The following is an 18,463-nucleotide window of genomic DNA, read 5'->3' as shown; positions in this document are numbered from 1 at the left end:
TGTGTACACTTGCATATCTTCCACTAGGCCCACAGAGGTGATGTGTGCACCTGCATATCTTCCACTAGGCCCACAGAGGTGATGTGTACACCTGCATATCTTCCACTAGGCCCACAGAGGTGATGTGTGCACCTGCATATCTTCCACTAGGCCCACAGAGGTGATGTGTGCACCTGCATATCTTCCACTAGGCCCACAGAGGTGATGTGTGCACCTGCATATCTTCCACTAGGCCCACAGAGGTGATGTGTGCACCTGCATATCTTCCACTAGGCCCACAGAGGTGATGTGTGCACCTGCATATCTTCCACTAGGCCCACAGAGGTGATGTGTACACCTGCATATCTTCCACTAGGCCCACAGAGGTGATGTGTGCACCTGCATATCTTCCACTAGGCCCACAGAGGTGATGTGTACACCTGCATATCTTCCACTAGTTCCACAGAGGTGATGTGTACACCGGCATATCTTCCACTAGGCCCACAGCGGTGATGTGTACACCTGCATATCTTCCACTAGTTCCACAGAGGTGATGTGTACACCTGCATATCTTCCACTAGGCCCACAGAGGTGATGTGTACACCTGCATATCTTCCACTAGGCCCACAGAGGTGATGTGTATACCTGCATATCTTCCACTAGTTCCACAGAGGTGATGTGTACACCTGCATATCTTCCACTAGGCCCACATAGGTGATGTGTGCACCTGCATATCTTCCACTAGGCCCACAGAGGTGATGTGTACACCTGCATATCTTCCACTAGTTCCACAGAGGTGATGTGTACACCTGCATATCTTCCACTAGGCCCACAGAGGTGATGTGTACACCTGCATATCTTCCACTAGGCCCACAGAGGTGATGTGTACACCTGCATATCTTCCACTAGTTCCACAGAGGTGATGTGTACACCTGCATATCTTCCACTAGGCCCACAGAGGTGATGTGTGCACCTGCATATCTTCCACTAGGCCCACAGAGGTGATGTGTACACCTGCATATCTTCCACTAGTTCCACAGAGGTGATGTGTACACCTGCATATCTTCCACTAGGCCCACAGAGGTGATGTGTGCACCTGCATATCTTCCACTAGTTCCACAGAGGTGATGTGTACACCTGCATATCTTCCACTAGGCCCACAGAGGTGATGTGTACACCTGCATATCTTCCACTAGTTCCACAGAGGTGATGTGTACACCTGCATATCTTCCACTAGTTCCACAGAGGTGATGTGTACACCTGCATATCTTCCACTAGGCCCAAAGAGGTGATGTGTGCACCTGCATATCTTCCACTAGTTCCACAGAGGTGATGTGTGCACCTGCATATCTTCCACTAGGCCCACAGAGGTGATGTGTACACCTGCATATCTTCCACTAGTTCCACAGAGTTGATGTGTACACCTGCATATCTTCCACTAGGCCCACAGAGGTGATGTGTGCACCTGCATATCTTCCACTAGTTCCACAGAGGTGATGTGTACACCTGCATATCTTACACTAGGCCCACAGAGGTGATGTGTACACCTGCATATCTTCCACTAGGCCCACAGAGGTGATGTGTACACCTGCATATCTTCCACTAGTTCCACAGAGGTGATGTGTACACCTGCATATCTTCCACTAGGCCCACAGAGGTGATGTGTGCACCTGCATATCTTCCACTAGGCCCACAGACTTGATGTGTACACCTGCATATCTTCCACTAGTTCCACAGAGGTGATGTGTACACCTGCATATCTTCCATTAGGCCCACAGAGGTGATGTGTGCACCTGCATATCTTCCACTAGTTCCACAGAGGTGATGTGTACACCTGCATATCTTCCACTAGGCCCACAGAGGTGATGTGTGCACCTGCATATCTTCCACTAGTTCCACAGAGGTGATGTGTACACCTGCATATCTTCCACTAGGCCCACAGAGGTGATGTGTACACCTGCATATCTTCCACTAGGCCCACAGAGGTGATGTGTACACCTGCATATCTTCCACTAGTTCCACAGAGGTGATGTGTACACCTGCATATCTTCCACTAGTTACACAGAGGTGATGTGTACACCTGCATATCTTCCACTAGTTACACAGAGGTGATGTGTACACCTGCATATCTTCCACTAGTTACACAGAGGTGATGTGTGCACCTGCATATCTTCCACTAGGCCCACAGAGGTGATGTGTGCACCTGCATATCTTCCACTAGGCCCACAGAGGTGATGTGTACACCTGCATATCTTCCACTAGTTCCACAGGGGTGATGTGTACACCTGCATATCTTCCACTAGTTCCACAGAGGTGATGTGTACACCTGCATATCTTCCACTAGGCCCACAGAGGTGATGTGTGCACCTGCATATCTTCCACTAGGCCCACAGAGGTGATGTGTGCACCTGCATATCTTCCACTAGGCCCACAGAGGTGATGTGTGCACCTGCATATCTTCCACTAGTTACACAGAGGTGATGTGTGCACCTGCATATCTTCCACTAGTTCCACAGGGGTGATGTGTACACCTGCATATCTTCCACTAGTTCCACAGAGGTGATGTGTACACCTGCATATCTTCCACTAGTTACACAGAGGTGATGTGTACACCTGCATATCTGCCACTAGTTCCACAGAGGTGATGTGTGCACCTGCATATCTTCCACTAGTTACACAGAGGTGATGTGTACACCTGCATATCTTCCACTAGGCCCACAGAGGTGATGTGTGCACCTGCATATCTTCCACTAGGCCCACAGAGGTGATGTGTGCACCTGCATATCTTCCACTAGGCCCACAGAGGTGATGTGTGCACCTGCATATCTTCCACTAGTTACACAGAGGTGATGTGTGCACCTGCATATCTTCCACTAGTTACACAGAGGTGATGTGTACACCTGCATATCTGCCACTAGTTACACAGAGGTGATGTGTGCACCTGCATATCTTCCACTAGTTCCACAGAGGTGATGTGTACACCTGCATATCTTCCACTAGTTCCACAGAGGTGATGTGTGCACCTGCATATCTTCCACTAGTTCCACAGAGGTGATGTGTACACCTGCATATCTTCCACTAGGCCCACAGAGGTGATGTGTACACCTGCATATCTTCCACTAGGCCCACAGAGGTGATGTGTGCACCTGCATATCTTCCACTAGGCCCACAGAGGTGATGTGTGCACCTGCATATCTTCCACTAGGCCCACAGAGGTGATGTGTACACCTGCATATCTTCCACTAGGCCCCGTTCACACATGACACAATTCCTGCGCCATTTCCATTCTTTGCTAATTCGCGTTTGCCGCACATCAGGTCAGCGGCATCACGTCTGACGTAGGCTGTTGTGGGAATGTTCACATCAGAATTTTCTGCAGAAAAAAGGCCTATATGTAAGCTTTTATTTTCACACCAGACATGCAAATTGCATACAATGCGGAAATTCACCATGCAAATGTGAAGTTAAAGGAAACCAGAGATGGGTTTCCTTGGTGTATTTATACTTTTTTTTTTAAAGAACCATTATTGCGAAAATCTTAAAATTTAAAACGCATGTAAATACATACAAATAAGAAGTAAGTTTCTTCCAGAGTAAAATGAGCCATAAATTACTTCTCTCCTATGTTGCTGTCACCTACAGTACGTAGTAGAAATGTGACATTACTGACAGATTTTGGACTAGCCCATCTCCTCATGGGGCTTCTCAGGGTTTTCTTTATTTTTAAGAGCAGTTAGTGAATGGCAATTGCTCTGTCCAACTGCCAAAATAGTGTGCAGCGAGCAGGGAGGCTGGTCAGCATCTTTGGATAAAACTTTTTCAGGGAATGTCTTTATAAAGAATAAAGGCCATGCTGGGAATCCCCCATGAAGAGATGGACTAGCCCCACACCTGTCGGAAATATCAGATTTCTACTACTTATTGTAAGTGACAGCAACATAGGAGGAAAGTAATTGATGGCTCATTTTACTCTGAGAGAAATGTACTTCTTATTTGTATGTGTTTTACATTTTAAGATTTTTGCGACAGTTCCTTTTTAACAAATCAATTTTTATTGTTTGAGTAGAAACAATACAACATAGGAGAGAGAGATAGACCCTGCGCAGAGGGTTAAGAGTTATAATACATTAAAGGATTGTACATAGATCATTACCAGTTATCTAGTATAGTTGGTAAATGGCAAGATTACTCATATTATATTAAATACACAGTAGATTTAGCTGCAGGATATCCATGACACAATGGCTTCAATTAAAGTTCCCAAACTTTAGCAGCGCTAGGAGAAGAAGGAGAGAAAGTAGAAGATGAAAAGTGAGGGTGGGAAGTGTAGAGACCACAACAAGAAGGAAGGGGGAGGGGGGCATGGCGGAGTGGGATACACGCCAAAAGTCCCAGGGAAAATTACAGATTTGACGCACAGCAGGATTATAATCCCTAAAGGGCAGAAATCACATTGAATGCTAAATTGGAGGCATAAAGTGCTTGAAAACATCTTGCATGTGTGTACATCAATCAGGGAGTGTAATTAGAGTGCTGCTTCACGCTGACACACCAAACTCACTGTGTAACGCACCGCAAACAGCTGTTTGTGTAGTGACGGCCGTGCTGGACTGGTGCGCACCGTGGAGAGAGTGTAGGCCGTGGCGGTTTTCAAGCCCATATGGTCGCCGGGCTGTGGTAGCTCAATGATAGAACAGTGACTGTCCAGCTGATCAAATTTGGTCTGTCCACAATGAAGCAACGACCTTATTATCTCCTTGGGTCAAGTGTGCCCCCAACACACTGGTATAGTCATTGCTTCATTGTGATACGCAAGCCCCTTCACCGCGGCAAGGTAGCGATCACGAAGGGGAATTGGCACATGTACATGCCTTTTGTTTTGTCGTTGCAGCTGCAGTGCAGCCAGAAAAATTAGGCAGGCATGTACACACACCGGAAAAATTATTATAGCGGCCGCTGCTAGCAGCGGCCTTAAAAATTCAGGAGTCCACCTGGAGTCCTGGACCCTGTTGGTGTTGGTGGATAAGGCAGTCAAGCGGCCTGCGGGCAGAGATGCTGTGTGGAGAGCGACTTAGTCTTGGGGCTGGCAGTCACAAGGCGTGCAGGCAGAGATGCTGTGTGTGGGGACTGACTTAGTCGTCTCGCAGGCCTGACCGTGCTTTGCAGACCAGGCATCCGTGGTCAGATGGACCCTTGACCCAACGCTGTGTGCCAGAGATGTCACCACTTGCCTTTCAACATTACAGTACAGTTTGGGTATCGCATTTTTTGAGAAATAATTGCAGCCTGGTATCTTCCACTGTGGTGTGGGGTTTTGCTTTTGTGTGCTGCTTTTCCTCAGGTGGTCATCCCATTGCAGTTTGTGCTTTGTAATCATGTGCCTTCGTAAGGTAGTTGTCCCTACGCGGGTCTTGGTCTTTCCACGACTCAATTTTCGGTGGCAGAGAGTACAGATGGCATTGCTCTCATCTGAGGCAGACACACAAAAAAATTTCCACATCGCTGAGCCCTGGGATGCTGGCACTTTGGTGATGGCTGCCGACTGAGTGTTAAGTGGGTTGCCAGAATCCGAGCAGGAGGAAGATATGTCACACTTCCGTGCTGAAGCTGAGAAAGATGAGGTGTTCTGTGTTAAATAGTCAACTACATCCTGACAATATTGGGGGTTGATGGCACGCGCCTTCTTCTGAACACTGTACTTTGGTCAAGGGCCGCACAAAATCACGACAGCATGACCTCGAACAGACCTGCCGGGTGACCTGCCTCTGGCTCTGCCTCTTGCTTTGTCCATATTGGGGGGGATGAAGTGAAAGGTATGCACTGACTTGACTAATACAATGTGCAGTCACACAGATGCAGAAAGGTATACACTGACTGCTATATAAAACAGCGTGTGGTCATGCAGATGCGGTGACTGCTATATACAGTGTAAAACAGCGTGCGGTCACACAGGTGCAGTGAAAGGTATGCAGTGACTGGTATTATAATACAATGTGCAGCAGTCACACTAGGCACTGAATGTGCTGGGCCTAGCACAGTATAGCAATTATCAAGAACCAGCTGCGACAGACAGGGCTGTATATGCAGTGTCAGTGGGCCACACACAAAAAAAAACCACATCACAAGAACATTAGCTCTCAAAAGAGCAGTTTTGGGGTGCTTTTTAGCAACAAATATCAGCAAGGAGCAAGCTAACAGACCTCCTAACCATCGCTTTCCCTATCTCTCCAATGTCTCTCACTTCTCTTATTAATACAGCAGCACACAGAGTCAGAACATGGCCGCTGCCTTATATAAGGGGGGAGGGGCTACAGGAGGGAGTACAGCCTGATTGGCTGCCATGTGTCTGCTGACTGTGATGTAGAGGGTCAAAGTTTAGCCCAATGATGTAGTATAGGGGGCGGGTCGAACCCGTATAAAGTTCGCGATCTGATGCGAATGCAAACCCGCGTTGTTTGCGCAAATAATTTCGTATGCGAACCGTTCGGGACTTCTTTACTTGTGTTGTTCTCTTTAGTGAAGTAACCTGCATGCTCTTTAGGTAGGTATATGACAGCAGAGATAGTTTGGGTAAAGTGGAACTCAATTTTTTTACAGCTTTAAACAGAATGTTAGGTTTTTTATCAAAAAGCTTTGATGAGGATGATACTATTTATTGGCTAATTTAGAAGAATGAGAGTAAGTGAGCTTTCGGCTGTAAAGCCTTTGTTGGTCTTCTGTTTGCTCACAAGATGTTGGACCAGACAGTGATATACATGCAACATCAAAAGGGGATACAATACCCTATTCCTACTACTGTATTTTTATCACTGTCTTAGTGCTTGATGAGTGCCTGACTAGGTGACCAGCCTTACCTTGACAACTTGACAGGAAGTGAATGTGCAAATTTATGTAGCTAGGTATAAGGCCAATCAAAGGAAGCAGCAGCATGAAATTTGCATCAACACAGAATCATTAGCATCTCATAGACAATCACTAGTTAAAGTGTACATGTGACATGATGAAATACACCTATACATATATAGTACTAGTCCTACTAAGAAATTGGCTAAAGTCCTTTTCTGTTTTCCTGTACAGAAAGCATAAAAAAAAAGTTGTTATCTATGAAAAACAGCTTGTCTAACAGCTTGTTAAATTCAGTCCGGTTTCCTGAAAAGTAAATAGAAACCAGCAGGAAAGTTCAAAGGGCCATCACCTTTTCTTTTTTTAGCCTAAAAGACAGTTTGATGATTTTAAATAGCAACAGTGACAGTCTGATGCAATCTTAAACATCAAACTATAAAACTTAGAATTAAAAAATCAGACTCTTTTTCTATACTACTATGTTCTATTCATCATCTGTACTACACATACAATTAATTATCTCACAAGTGTATTTTCACTTTAGGATCACTTTAAGCTGCAGGGAGACTCTCAGACAAGAGATAACACTCAGAGGTAAAGCTAGCAGCACCTCCCTGTGGCCATAATAGGAACATTAAGGAGCTTTTCAAAGTAGGCTTCTGTATTTGAGTCTAGCTACATGAAAAGCAACACTTTCCTTTTTTGTAGATGGGCATACACTTTAATAAAGTGCAACTTTCTTGAAAAAAGTATATAGTGGCTGTACTTCAGTAGATGTGCAGGTGCTGGAGGGAGGTGAGGTCAGCATTGTCATTCATTTTTCCTTTTCTTTAGCTACACCCTCTTATCTGTTGCCTCAGAGGTGCCTGGCTCTCCTGTACCGCTTGGCACCGCCCACATACCCCTACAGGATCCACCTTCTCCTTTGTGACCACTCCCCTGCCCTCTTTCTTTAGCTACACCCTCTTATCTGTTGCCTCGGAGGTGCCTGGCTCTCCTGTACCGCTTGGCACCGCCCACATACCCCTACAGGATCCACCTCCTCCTTGTGACCACTCCCCTGCCCTCTTTCTTTAGCTACACCCTCTTATCTGCTGCCTCAGAGGTGCCTGGCTCTCCTGTACTGCTTGGCACCGTCCATATACCCCTACAGGATCCACCTCCTCCTTGTGACCACTCCCCTGCCCTCTTTCTTTAGCTACACCCTCTTATCTGTTGCCTCGGAGGTGCCTGGCTCTCCTGTACCGCTTGGCACCGCCCACATACCCCTACAGGATCCACCTCCTCCTTTGTGACCACTCCCCTGCCCTCTGCATCGGTGCAGAGGTAAGAGAGGAAATGTCAGCTTGGCAATGTCAGGCATGCATTCTGTGTGCAATACACTATATACAGTAAGTACACAGGAGGAAACAGGAGGCCCCAGGAGAAGGTGAAGGAAGGCGATGGGCTGAAGAGGGATATCAGTAAGACATCCTTATTTATCCAGCGCACCATTAGTTTCTTTTAATCAGGACTGTTTCTAGGCATAGGCAGACCAGGCGGTGACACCTGCAGGAACGGGCACCACAGAGTTATTTTTAGGTCACTGGGCCTCATAGAGTTCTTGTACACATCTCCCAGTTCTATTGAGAAAGGAAATTAACCCTTCTTATTAGCCGTTTTGCCTCACGGGAAGGGTGTTTAAACCCTCTAACTTCGCTCACCACCGTAGTGGGTAAAATGAATTGCAGCAAAACATGAGGAAAGGTTCAATAATATTTATTGAGCTACAATCCTGTTATAATAATTATCTAGGCTTGCAGAATCAGAGTTTGAGGGTTAGTAATTACTAGTAAGCATGCATCAACCTTTCTTTACCAAGTGTTGTAGGAACATCACCCGAGGAAGAGGGGACTCCGTCAATCCTCCGTAGGGGAAAACACCTGGCGCCACAATCCAACATGTCTGTTGGTCTCAGCAAAGTCCCGGAGTCCAGGCGTTTTCCCAACCCAATTATACTCCCTAAACCAAAACACCCGCAAACGCGTATTCGGTCGCTGTCGTAGGCGCGTGATAACAGTCTATCTGCATTTGCGCAATACAACACAGTCGAGTGTGAACACCTCATGTCCAGGCAATGGCTTTGGCCTTCATGAACCAGATAAAACCGGTTAGGACAAGATAAAGGTGGAACTGCAATGTAACAAAACATGTTATGATGGCCTGAAGTTAACTCCAGTTTGGGGGTACCTGCAGGGGCCCAAATGTAACTTTATAGATCAGATGGGATGTGAACAGCAATCTAATCCATACATACAATACATATAGTCCATACAGTACATATATGTCACATGCCTTGCCTGGGGCACCAGAGAGGCCAGAAGCTGCCATCGTCTGTTACTGCAGTAGGTAGAGAGCTGGGGAAGGGGCGAGGGATTGGGTCAGGAATGAGTTCTAACTCACTGAATAATAACGATGTCCTTCATTTATCTTTCTGATGTGTATATTTGGTAGAGCCGGCTTGGTACATGCCAGATAACGCCAGATAACCAGGCTTTGTGCTTCTCTGTAGGTCCTTCAAATCCTCTCTCTTCGGAGCCAGGAGGAGTCGAATCCTCAGCTGACAATCTCCATTTACGACACAGAAAGGAACGAGAAAAGTAAAGAACAGAGAGAGGCACTGGTGAGGTTTAGAAACTGTGTGCTGAAATGTCACCTGTAGGGGGCACTGTTACACGGTGGTTGTGGACGCTGCTATGTACCTGCAATTCCTACCAGCACATTTGGAAGGCCAATTCTGAGAGAGTGGAGGCAGACACAAAGAAGGGGAGGTGGAGGTGGTAGTTTGAGGAGTACAGATCTCAATGCCATTTATATACATAAATGTTCAGGGCTGGCGCTTCCATAGGGGCCACCTGGACAATTGCCTCAGGGCCCCTGAGCACCGTCAGGCAGCCCCAGGTCTTCCCCCAACTATATACTGGTCCCCTGCACAATTTTTGGCAGCATAGCGACTCACCTGTCCGGGGTGGTCCGCTTCTCCATTACTCCATGCAATCCTGTCTTCATCCCCCTCTTGTGAGTGAGCGGGCCAGCAGCATGTTATTATGGGTTTTAGGATTATTCCAGCGTATAAGACGACCCCCAACTTTTCCAATTAAAATTTACATTTTGTCATATCCTCGCCGTATAAGACTACCCCTCTTGACTGTTGGGCATTTGTATATTGTACTGTATGTAATGGCGCTATACTGTATAAACAGGTACAGATGCTGGTGCTGTACTGTATGTGGTACCCAGTATACAACAACCAACCAATCACAGCAACTGATGTACCTTACCAGCGATTGGCTGGTTGTTGTATACAAAGCCTGCTTGGATTGGTCAGCTATCCCTGCCTCCAAGACTACTTGTACAGCACTTGCTGCTTTCATACGGTCACCGAATACGGCGGGGATGCAGCCGCGCACGTTTTTGAGCTCCACCCACCATATGCAGCAACCGCAGGTTCTCCAGTCTGGCTCGGAAGTTTCAGCACCCGCCTTATAAGATGACACCCGGGTTAAAAAGTAGTCTTATACGCCAGAATATACAGTACATAAATTGTAATGAAGACTTTTTTTAACCATAAAGGTTATGTTGCTGTGGCTAATCTTTCAGAGCAGAGAGGAAAGTTCTGAGTTTAGTAGTATGGGTAGAGTGAGATGAACCATGTTCTGTATATGATCTCAGCACTGTCACTCCGCTCTGGCAGGAAAACGCGGCTCAGGAAGAGCGCCGGCGGCGTGCCATGCTGGAACTGGACTACCTGGCACCTTACCTGGCACAGGTGGGCGATCCGGAGAGGCTGACCCGCCCACAGGCCCAGCAGGTGAAGGAGGAGTGTCTGAGCGATCTGAAATACAGGCTGATCGAGAAGGCCAATCTCATCCAGGCGCGCTTCGAGAAGGTAACAGAGAGCGATATCTTCAGTATCCGCATGGAACATAATCTGTGACAGGAAGTGAAATGTGGTTCCAGTCTTCTGATGGACGTTATTCTGGGGAGAACACTGATTACTCCACAACAGCGGCAGTTCTGAGTTCAGGGCTAAGGGCTTGAGTCCCCAAATGCAGCCATAGTACCTTGCAGCCCCCAAGTGCCACCATTAACACAGCCAGTAATAGCAGAACAGCGCCTCATAATACTGCATGTGTAAAAAGGGGGAAAAGGTCTTACAAGTACAAGTCCGACAAAATATGAGGTCTGCTCAACCGGCATTATTAAAAGTTTGTACCATATTATATGCCGTGACTGGAGAGGGTACTGGTTAAAGTGGATCTGAGATGAAAAACTAACTATAATAAGTCTATATATCTTATCTAAAGTTTAGATAGTTTAAGCTTCAACAGTTTATGATTATTTATTCCTGTGATTATTTATTCCTTACACACAGGTAAGCTGATAGCATCTCCAGCCCTCAGCTCACTCCCCTCTCCTACTTCCTCCTTCCCTCCGCCTCTGAAATCTCTGGCTAGTAACCTCCTCCTGCCCAGACTGAGCTCCCATGAGCCCTTGCTACATGGAGTGCCAAGGCACTGTGAGCTGTGGGCAAGGCTTGTTTAGTTTATAGAGAATTGGAGTATTAAAACAAAAAAGTATTTGGCTTGAGCAATGCCCTATAAACTATATGTAAGGAACCGAACTATGTAGTGAGTAAATGTTTATCTCGGATCCACTTTAAGGGCTCTGCCTCTGACACAGGAGACCAGATTTTGAATCTCGGCTCTGTCTGTTCAGTAAGCTGCACCTATTCAGTAGAAAACCTTGAGCAAGGCTCCCTAACACCGCTACTGCCTAATGATCGCACCCTATTGGCTGCAGCTCTGGGGCTTTGAGTCCGCCAGGAGAAAAATGCAATATAATGTTCTGTGTCTTATCTATAGTCTTCACAAAAGCTATTATAAGTGCCAAAGGTGCAGGGTAAATGCAGAGACACACAGGCAATAACAGGGTGCCTAGAGCCCTGAACACAACTCTGGCATATGGAGGTGCACCTGTAGACTGAAGCGTCTCTGCATTTACCCGACACTTTTAATAGTGGCAATTTGAATATGTAATAAAACTTTACGAGAACTAAAGCTGTACTTAAACAGCAGACCGCTATACAGCAGCACATGGAGGCTAAGCTGCTAGGCTGCTCTGTCTGCACTGACGCTGACAGATGCTTCGGGAGCCAGCAGCGCTAACAGGAAGAAACACTAATGGGGGATGGTACTGGGGAAAGGGCGGGCTTTAGTTGCGCAAATTATCACTATAGAACCTGCGTTATACAGGACTAAAAGTCTGAAATTTAGGTCTGACCCGTGTATAAGTCGTCCCCTATGATTTACTTCAACAAGTCAGACCTACATTTGTAGACTTATAGTCGAGTATATACAGTGCTTACTTTTGTAGAATTGTATTAGGTTAAAGACCCAGTATGGGCTCTTTGCATTATCGCAAACCGAATTGCAAGCGATTACAATTTGGCTACTATTGCCACTGATCTGATGTGATCACTCCAGGATCGCTACCAAACTGCTGCTTGTGGGGCCAACCCCATCAGATCCACTGCAAAGTGCGCTAGTGGGTCCCAGCCCTTAGTATGTAATGTGGGTCCGCAGCATTAGTGTATAGCAGTGTGATGTAGCATAGATCCTCCAGAGTGAGATAGCAAAGGTCAGGTATCATCTTGTCCTTATGATGCCAATTGTCAATGTTTCTTTTCCACACAGGAAACACAAGAGCTCCAAAAGAAGCAGCAATGGTATCAGCAGAATCAGCTCTCCATGAGCAAAGAGGACGAGGATACGTACCTAGAGTACTGCTCCGAGGCCATGTTCCGGATCCAGATACTGGAGAGTCGTCTCAACAGGTATTGCCAGCCAATAGGGGCCTGACCAATACCAGCAGGACATAGAGGAAGAGAGAATATTCTCCTGACCAATACCAGCAGAGCATAGAGGAAGAGAGGAATATCCTGACCAATACCAGCAGAGCATAGAGCATACCTCCCAACTTTTTGAGATGAGAAAGCGGGACACTTAAGCCACGCCCTTTCCACGCCCCGTCACACTCCTAGTCACGCATACCATAAAGATTTCATAAGCCAAAAAATGATTTTATACGGCAGCCGCGCAATGCGAAATGCTGGCCGCGTAATTCCTGCCTCTGGATGGGACCCCCCAGGCCATTGCCCCCTTCGGATTTGCTACCAGAGTGTGCGCAGCGGAGCGGGCAGTTATCTCTTAACCCCCCCCCCCCCCCCCATTAACGTGTTTCGCACCGGCTATACTCTCGGCTTCCTACTTCCTGTGACGTCACAGGAAGTAGGAAGCAGAAATGAGCCGGTGCGATACACGTTAATGGGGGGGGTAAGAGATAACTGCCTGCTCTGCTGCGCACACTCTGGTAGCAAATCCGAAGGGGGCAATGGCCTGGGGGGTCCCATCCAGAGGCAGGAATTACGCGGCCAGCATTTCGCATTGCGCGGCTGCCGTATAAAATCATTTTTTTCCCCTGCTCTGCCCATTGCCCAGCCACCGGGATAAAAGGCCCCCCCAGCGGGATAGCGGGAGAGCCCCCCCAAACCGGGACTGTCCCGCCAAATCCGGGACGGTTGGGGGGCATGCATAGAGGAAGAGAGGACTATTCAGAAAATAGGACTATACTGATCAGTTCCTGGCAGAATCAGAGGACCAGGACATAGCAATAGAGGCAGACAGTATCCTGTATATACATGCCATGACCTACCTGGTACACAGACCAGCAGCCAGCACACTGAGCTATCTCACTCTCGTTTCAGACACAAGGAACTGGCTCCCCAGAGGTATCTGACTCTTGAAGATCGGCTTAACAAGGACCCCAGAATGAATGAAGGTCTTCTTTCACCATAACCTGTTGTCTACCATTCAATGCACACCTAATCCAATGGATTCTTCTGCCTAAAGGGCTACTGCAACACAAAATCCTACTGTTCTAAACTCATGTATACATATACACAGGGCCGGCTTTGTACTCTTACCGCCCAAGGCCACTGCAACCAGCTGCCCCGTTCAGTATAGGTAGCTAGATGACCCCTCCCCCTTACCCTCTAGTATAGGTAGCCTGATAACCCCTCCCCTCAAATATAGGTAGCTAGATGACTCCCTTAATCCCTCTCTCTCCCCCTCTCACCTTTTTTTATAGGTAGCCAGCCGCCCTCCACACCACAGTAGCTATCAGTGTCACATCTCCGCTCGTCTCCAGCACAGAAGCTTCCTCTTCCCCTCTGAGACTGCAGCATTTGCAACATTTCCGAGACTGCAGCATTTGCAGCATTTCCCCCCCCCCCCCCTGCACTGCAGCATTTGCAAACTTGCAAATGCTGTACCAGTTTAGCCTGCTGCTTTGGTGCCCTTGCTTATGTGGTGCCCTAGGCCATGGCTTTGGCCCAAATCCGGGCCTGCATATACATAGAAGATGTACATTTAGCTCAGTTTAACCACTTTACCCCCACTGCTGCGGATATCTCTGTCCCTTTATCCATCCTTTCACCCCCAGGGACGGAGATGTCCGCACCTGCCGCGCTACCATCGCTGTCCGCGCTCCCGCTTGCTGCCGCCCGCTCGCATGGAGATCAATGAACGGGAAAAACCGTTCCCGTTCATTGATCTAAGCCCCCGCAATGATCAGCTGCTTCTACGAGAAGCAGCGCGATCATTGTGATTTTCACAGCCTCATTGCACTTCCTGCAAGCGTACTTCCGGGCGCTTGCAGGTCGCATGAACAAAAAATCACTGTGGCCATCTTGTGGCCAAATAGTAAAACTACACCCTAAAGCATTTTTAACATACACATACATTAGTTTAACACAATAAATGTACTCATTACCTCCCACACTCCCCAATTTTTTTTTCTAGTAATTAAAAAAAAAATTACAATAAAAAAAATACATAAATAGTTACCGTAGGGACTGATCTTTTTAAATATTTATGTCAGGAGGGTATAACACTGTTACTTTATAAACTATGGGCTTGTAATTAGGGATGGATGCAAAACTGAAAAAACTGCACCTTTATTTCCAAATAAAATATTGGCGCCAAACATTGTGATAGGGACATAATTTAAATGGTTTTATAACCGGGACAAATGGGCAAATACATTTCATGGGTTTTAATTACAGTAGCATGCATTATTTAAAAACTATAATGGCCGAAAACATAATGATTTTTTTCCCACATTTTTTCCTATTTTCCCATTAAAACACATTTAGAATAAAATAATTCTTGGCATAATGTCCCACCTAAAGAAAGCCTAATTGGTGGCGAAAAAAAATAAGATATAGTTCATTTCATTGCGATAAGTAATAATAAAGTTATAGACGAATGAATGGAAGGAGCGCTGAAAGGTGAAAATTGCTCTGGTGCTCAGGGGGTAAAACCCCTCAGTGGTGAAGTGGTTAAATTGTATCGTAAATGACTTATTTCCAATGTCGCTGTCTTTCAGGTATTAATCATTTAACAGCTCTGAACCTCTGAATGACAACATTGGTACTCAGCTCTATTTTCCTGGATTTGGTGATATATGGAATCTCTCACTGTTGAGCACAGTAAAGTCTTAATGGTCCTCCTCAGGGACTGGTTTGCCATTAGCACTGAATGCCAGCTGTCTGTCTCTTCTGACCCTATGAATGGAAGTGAAACATTCCGACTGCCAGAATGCTCGCGAGTGAGGAGGTTTTGTATACGACGTCCTAGCCAGGAAGTGCTTTAAAATATAGAGGAAAGCTTGAGAATCCCCCATGAGATGTATCACATCAAAATTTGTCAGTCAGAGGTTCAGAGCTGTTAAATGATTTAGTGCTTTAAAATAAGAAAGAAAACGAGGGGAATCCCCCATAAGGAGGTGGACTAGTCTAAAACCCGCCAATAAAAGGTTCAGGGCCGTCAGATTAATTATATAAAACCGAAAGTTAAGCGAGGTGCCTCTAATATGTATGTGTGCAGGTGTATATTACATTTTACTGTTTTTTAATACACTTCAGCTAAAACTTTTAACTTCAGCTAAAATGTTTTTGAAATTTTTAGTAAAGAAAGAGTTAGAAGGTCTATCAGAAATAGCCATGTATCGGTGTCTCTGCTGGTGAGATCCTCCCTCACTTCCTATCCCAGAGACACGGCACAAAGTTACTCACAATCTCCCCCAAATGACCAACTTGGTAAATGTGCCCCATACTGAGATTTATCTCCAATTCTTTTATCAATGATAACTGTAAAACTTTGAAAATCACCTCATATTGTTGGTAACTGATAAATACGCAGGAAGTCCAGTGTTTCTTATCCTCGAGTCCTTTCCTAATCTATAAACAAACCAAATGATTTGAGCTGGAGTTTCTCTTTAAATCCTTTTACGACCGGAAGTAAAAAAAGGATGACTTCTTGTTGGTCTTTCTGGTATTGAGTCCCGCGGCACAGTGATACCTTAACAAATACATCCTTGTGTAATGACATTGTGTAGCCTGACAGCATTATATTGTACACAGCAGATGACGCATCCCCTCACAACTGGAAGACAAATGGGCAATGATGCCATTCCACTCGTTAGGCAAGCAATGTGGTCAGTCCCCCCCCCCCCCCATGAAAGGTTTTTGTTTGCTCTGGTCTAATGTGTGCAATAAAATAGTTACAGCAGTCCTTATCTGCCTAAAATTTCTACGAATGCCCAGGCCACGGACGTAGGAGGAAATTTAAATGTAAAAAGAAGAGGTAAAATAGTTTTTTTTTAGTAATGAGCCACATTGTTGCATGCACCTTAAATGTGCTATCGAGATGCCCTGGGTGCCAAAAAAATGGTGCTTAGTTCACTTAGACCAAATTGCCAAGAAGAAGGGACTTTTGTCTCCCGAAACGTTGGCTAGAGTCTTATGGCTAGTGTCCTTACAAAGGGGCCCTTAATTAATTCACTTTCCTCTTAAAGGACTTACGAGCCCAAATAAAACAAAAGGTTAAGTACCTGCCTGAAATTTGAATGCACGGAGGACGCCATCTGCACCCTCCGTGCAGTCTCGCCGAGTCCCCGCAGTTAAATCGCTCCGCCTGTAGCGTGGATCGGGGGGGGAGGCCCTAGAGCTCGCGTCTGTGCGGACTGTGCAGGCGCGGCCAGCTCAGGGGGCTATTTTGCTAGAGGCAGGAGAGCCCGACCCGGGCTGTGAGGTAGGGAGCGGCCCGGGGGGACCATTTAACTGTGGGGACCCGGCGGAACGGCACAGAAGGCACGGATGGCGTCCTCCTCCGTGCATTCAAATTTCAGGCAGGTACTTAACTTTTTTTATTATTTGGGTCGTAAGTTCTTTAAGTTTTCTCCTAGGAGATCATTTTTTATCTTCTGTTCAAAATAACTTTCCAGTACTCTGCAATTGAAAAAGTACCAAAAAGTAGGTGAAAAAGTACTGACATAATGATTCTGAGTATTTTACTTGCTGGTGGCTTAAAGTGCATTTTATTGATAAGGTGTAAAATGTATCCCTAATTAAAGAAAATGAAAAATCATATTTCAGAAGTATTTTCAAAAGGAATTTAAATATGGTAATTAAAAAGCATGTATGCACAGCTCCTGAGTACTCCTAACAAGTATGTAAGTGTGAAGGAGTGCGTGAAGCAATGTCACCAGTAACTGAAGGTACTTTCCAGCCACCGTCTTTAATAAAGGGTACATGCTGTATAAATATGGAATAATTGCAATAAATATCCTGATTGTATCATTTTTATCTAACCTTACCACATCTGTGCAGTAGAGGGACCCATCTGAACAACCTACCGTGTTGGTATGATCAAATTGTATGGTACACGGACATCTTTATTCCTGGCAACCGCGGGTTTCAGCTTGAAAGAGGCGGGCCCAACCACCAAGGGAAGATCGACTTGCTTCAGCTGCATTAGGTCACGCTCCACAAAAATAGGATAGATGGAAATGAAAGAATAAACAATTTCCCAAACTAAAAGTTCATCCCAAGGGGGTTAAGAGGCGGGACATTGGGAAGGAGGAGCCCGAAGGATGTTTACAATTAAAAAGTTTAATAGGGAAAAAAAACATACCTCTAGATCAGGAGTAATATTATTATACAAAAAGAATGTATTCAGAACAGTGTCTCCAGGTAATGAATTGGCTAGACACTCCCAGCTAGGTCACTTTTTCCTTGAGACATTCTGTTATTGACCTGAAGAAATTGGTGGATGCCCTTGAATGCGTAATCCAGTGTTTTGGATACATTTTTCTTTGTCTATTATATTAGTTCTTGTCTTTGGGTAAGTATTTTTTTTTAAAAGTGCTGTTAATCATTTTTACATCCACTTTTTTGCCGTACTTTTCTCCTAAGAGATACTGGCGTGTTTTCATCTTCTCTTTAAAATAATTGTTCAGCTTTTTGCAATTGAAAAAGTACCAAAAAATAGATAAAACAGTACTATCAAAATTATTTTAAATTGTCACCAAACCGGGACCCAACACTTAAAGAGACACTGAAGCGAGACTGAAGCGAGACTAAATCTCGCTTCAGGTCTTATATATAGCAGGGGCACGTGTGCCTAAACGGGGGTCCCTTCACCCCCCAACCCACCCCCCGCAAAAGATGGTCGGCAAGTTGGTCGTGGGGATTGTCTTC

General features: G+C 45.8%; 1 protein-coding gene across 1 annotated transcript in view; it reads left to right on the top strand.

The window, feature by feature from the left end:
• The window catches only part of DRC7 (dynein regulatory complex subunit 7), a 68,441-nt gene extending 52,581 nt beyond the window's left edge, over positions 1-15,860 (top strand). The window contains 4 exon segments of the mRNA XM_068259940.1: positions 9,374-9,484; positions 10,556-10,750; positions 12,558-12,697; positions 13,628-15,860. Coding sequence (XP_068116041.1) covers positions 9,374-9,484; positions 10,556-10,750; positions 12,558-12,697; positions 13,628-13,718 — 537 coding nt within the window. The 3' untranslated portion in view covers positions 13,719-15,860.
• Positions 15,861-18,463: the final 2,603 nt, after the last annotated feature.

The sequence above is a fragment of the Hyperolius riggenbachi genome, chromosome 11 (assembly GCF_040937935.1).
Source record: "Hyperolius riggenbachi isolate aHypRig1 chromosome 11, aHypRig1.pri, whole genome shotgun sequence".
In the NCBI taxonomy this organism is placed as follows: domain Eukaryota; kingdom Metazoa; phylum Chordata; class Amphibia; order Anura; family Hyperoliidae; genus Hyperolius; species Hyperolius riggenbachi.
Note: the sequence above shows the minus strand (reverse complement) of the source record. Positions and strands in the feature narration are given on the sequence as shown.